Raw genomic sequence first — 3,875 nt, forward strand, 5'->3', positions numbered from 1 at the left:
AGAGAGCGGTCGTTTGACATTCTCTCCAATGATAGCAATCATAAGATTTCTGTCACCACGCAGCATACACTAGGAAGAGAGAGACAAAAGAGAAAAAGAGAAAGAGCACGTTGTCTCGTTCGGGCGGCTGCTTGAGTGGTGCTCATTTTTCGTTCGTTTCATCTTCGTGTTTACGTTCATCGACCGTCGCCAAGCAATGACGGTCATGATAGGCGCTGTGTGTGAGCGATCAATTTTGGTTTTCGGAAATGATCACTGACAGAATGTTCTATGAAACATCGAGCATTCCCATTCGGTGACAGATCCCTTTTCAAGCATTGAGTTCATCCTATACTATAGCTCAAAAGTTGTGACTTTTATCAAAAAATGAAAAAAATATCAGTGTGACTTTACAAAGAAGTGAAATAAAAAATATCAGTTTTTTTTGTGCGCAATTTGCGCTTCGTCAAAACCAGTTGTCGAACAGATGTTGACATTTCAACCCCAATGTCCAGAAATGTTTTGTTATTTTACTGATTGTTAATGAAAAAAAAAAACAATAAGCCAGAAGCCAGATCTTATTCCGGACAAACTTCAAGCTCCGTGCTTCCAAACCAGCCAAACTACAACGGACACACTGATGAGAGTTTACTCCCTGACTTCATGCGTTTTGTTTTTCGGTTCCAGGTGGCAAACCAATCACACCGACCGGCGACCAGAGCCTGCTGAACGGTAGCGCACCAAAGGACAGCAGCCCGACGGAAAACGGTGGCAGCACGGTAGTGGACGGCGTTGCGACAAAGTTAGAGGTTAGATTTGGTCAGATGTCTCTCTTTTTCCAGTTAATGAGATTTTTTTTTGTATTTTAGTCGACGCAACTCCAAAGCCAGCAGCAGCAGCCGAACGGTACGAAATCTCCTCAGAAGGGCGGCCCGGACGCGGCCACCACGACGACGGCTGCGTCACCACAGAAAAACGGGTCCACTCCGTCGGCTGCGGCGGCGGCGGCAGCAAGTCAAAGTCCGGCCCAGACCCAAGTCAGCAACCAGGTGATACCGGGGCCCCAGTCCGCCTCGCACGTGGTCATCGACGAGAAGAAGATGAAAAAGTGCGCCTGCTGCGTAATACAGTAAGAAGGAAAGTGGCGTTGTGTGCAGGCTTGCCACAAATACTGATTTTTCAGCACAGGCCCGAAACACAAACGATTTTTTTTTTCAGTTAAAATAAATTTGAGCAGTTTTTGTTAAATTGGCCAAAAAGATAAACATTGTTAGCATCTTTTGGCATGTTCAGTTTTTGGTAAGAATATTATTCTTTAAAGTTATACTCGATTGAGTGTTTGATATGTGCCAAAAAAATCTGTATTTGTGGCAAGCCTGGTTGTGTGTCAGCGATCAAATATCGTTTTGAGAAATGATCGCTGACAGAAAGTTCTATCGAATATCGAGCTGTCCCGTTCAGTGATAGATCCCTTTTCAAGCATTGGTAATTTGGCAACATAAGCCACTCAATGTGATGGACTGTTTCAATGAACAAATGAACACAATTTCGTGGTGGTTCACCCGCGAGAGGTTTTTTCTTTCATTTAATTTTAGTAGAGCTATTTTCTCGGCTTTCTACTGTGGGGTATTTTCAGTGTTATTAGTGTAAATATTTTTAATGTCTAAAACGTTAAGAGCGAGTTTTTCACCGATGTGAAACAGGTCGTATCGAGGTGCTCCGATTTGGATGAAACTTTCAGCGTTTGTTTGTCTATGCATGAGATGAACTCATGCCAAATATGAGCCCTCTACGACAAAGGGAAGTGGGGTAAAACGGGCATTGAAATTTGAGGTCAAAACACATGAAAAATCTTAATTGCATTTCGTAAAACTTCATCAATTCCAACTCTCTTAGATCATTCGAAAGGTCTTTTGAAGCCCTTCAAAATGTGCTATAGACATCCAGGATTGGTTTGACTTTTTCTCATAGCTTTTGCAAATTACTGTTAAAAATAGATTTTTTTAAAACCTTAATAACTTTTGGCAACAGCCTCCAACACCCATACTCCCATAGGTCAAATGTTAGGGAATTTCATGAACTTTAAGCCTACGGTATTAACTTTTTGGTCAATCGCAGTTTTTCTCATAGTTTTTCGATTTTTCTAGAACAAACATTTTACAACGTTAGTTTTTGCCCTGTAGGCCAAGAAGACGGCACTTTTTGGTCTCAATTTTGTCATATTCGGAATCCTCGGTCAATTTCACGTAAGTTAGAAGTATTGAAGTTGTAATTTTGATTTAAAAAATAATTAAATAAAACATTTTTGAAAAAAGAAATAGATCTTATTTACCCTATGATCAATACGTCAAATCATAGATTATTAATCATATTTAGTCTATGGTCAAAAGCTGTATCAAGTAGGCGAAAACTTTTTTACCCCTAATCCGACAAAATTCTAAATAATATTTTAATTAATTCTAAATGGCATTTTTTCCAATCAAATTCAAAATTCCAACACCTCAATCTAATGTAAAATTTTCTGAGGATTCCGAGTATGTCAAAATTGAGACCAAAAAGTGCCGCTATGGAGGCCTATAGAGCAAAAACTAACGTTGTAAAATGTTTGTTCTAGAAAAATCGAAAAACTATGGGAAAAACTGCGATTGGCCAAAAAGTTAAAACCGTAGGCTTATAGTCCATGAAATTCCCTAACTTTTGACCTATGGGAGTATGGGTGTTGGAGGCTGTTGCCAAAAGTTATTAAGGTTTTAAAAAAATCAATTTTGAACAGTAATTTGCAAAAGCTATGAGAAAAAGTCAAACCAATCCTGGATGTCTATAGCACATTTTGAAGGGCTTCAAAAGACCTTTCGAATGATCTAAGAGAGTTGGAATTGATGAAGTTTTACGGAAATGCGAGCAATTTTAAGATTTTTCATGTGTTTTGGACCTCAAATTTCAATGCCCGTTTTACCCCACTTCCCTTTGTCGTAGAGGGCTCATATTTGGCATGAGTTCATCTCATGCATAGACAAACAAACGCTGAAAGTTTCATCCAAATCGGAGCAACTCGATACGACCTCTAGAACAAACCGAGCAGAATCTACAAATACTGCCTCTTAAGAATGACTTCAATCGCTTCAATACTTTTAACGACATGAAGTCTAATATTCAATGTTTTCAATGATCCAAGATATTCACTGTTTTATAGGTCACAAATGTCTTTAAGGTTTTTCGATGTCTTTAACGCAGTCAATGTCTTCAAACATTTAAGCCTCTACAACCCGCAAGAAATAAATTTTTATCCATCCATTGATATTCCGAAAGCATTGGAAAATAATATTAGCATTGGGAAATAAGATGTATTTATGATATTTTAATAAATTAGATATTTTTGTGACTTTGCCAATGTTCAAAAAATATTTTTTTTAGAGGGTAAACGTTGGCATTTTTTTCTACTTACATTTCCCAATTCAAATGCCTCTAAACATTAAAAAAAAATTAAATGATAATGATTATAAAGTATAACATTTTATAAACGGGCAAAAAACTTAAAATGTTACATGAAAATGAAAAAAAAAACTGTAATGTAATGATAGGAAGTGGTAGAATAAGTCAAATACATAATATCAAAAACAATCATGAACGGAACAACAATAAGGCCGTTGCAAATATTTTTTGAAGTCTATGCCCCACGGCTCTGATCAAAGTGAGGGAGGGGCAAAACAATAAAAAAAAAATATAAAAATTGAAGTTTCAAGTCTAGGTTTCAACATTTGGAAGGAAAAAGTGATTTAAAATGTATTTTACACGCGTCCAGTCCAATAATTAGTTTTCAAAATATCGATGTATCGACGGAATTTTTTTTCGTGGAAAAAAAACTTTTCGTGGGATTGTACCTTGGTATTTCATGA

General features: G+C 37.3%; 1 protein-coding gene across 1 annotated transcript; it reads left to right on the plus strand.

The window, feature by feature from the left end:
• Positions 1–641: 641 nt before the first annotated feature.
• LOC6051800 lies at positions 642–1,126 on the plus strand (the record flags this gene model as incomplete). Its single annotated transcript, XM_038265523.1, has 2 exons — positions 642–788; positions 849–1,126. Coding segments are annotated over 2 exons (411 nt in total), but the record flags the coding sequence as incomplete, so codon positions are not given.
• Between the last annotated feature and the right edge of the window lie 2,749 nt (positions 1,127–3,875).

Source organism: Culex quinquefasciatus, chromosome 1 (assembly GCF_015732765.1).
Source record: "Culex quinquefasciatus strain JHB chromosome 1, VPISU_Cqui_1.0_pri_paternal, whole genome shotgun sequence".
In the NCBI taxonomy this organism is placed as follows: Eukaryota; Metazoa; Arthropoda; class Insecta; order Diptera; family Culicidae; genus Culex; species Culex quinquefasciatus.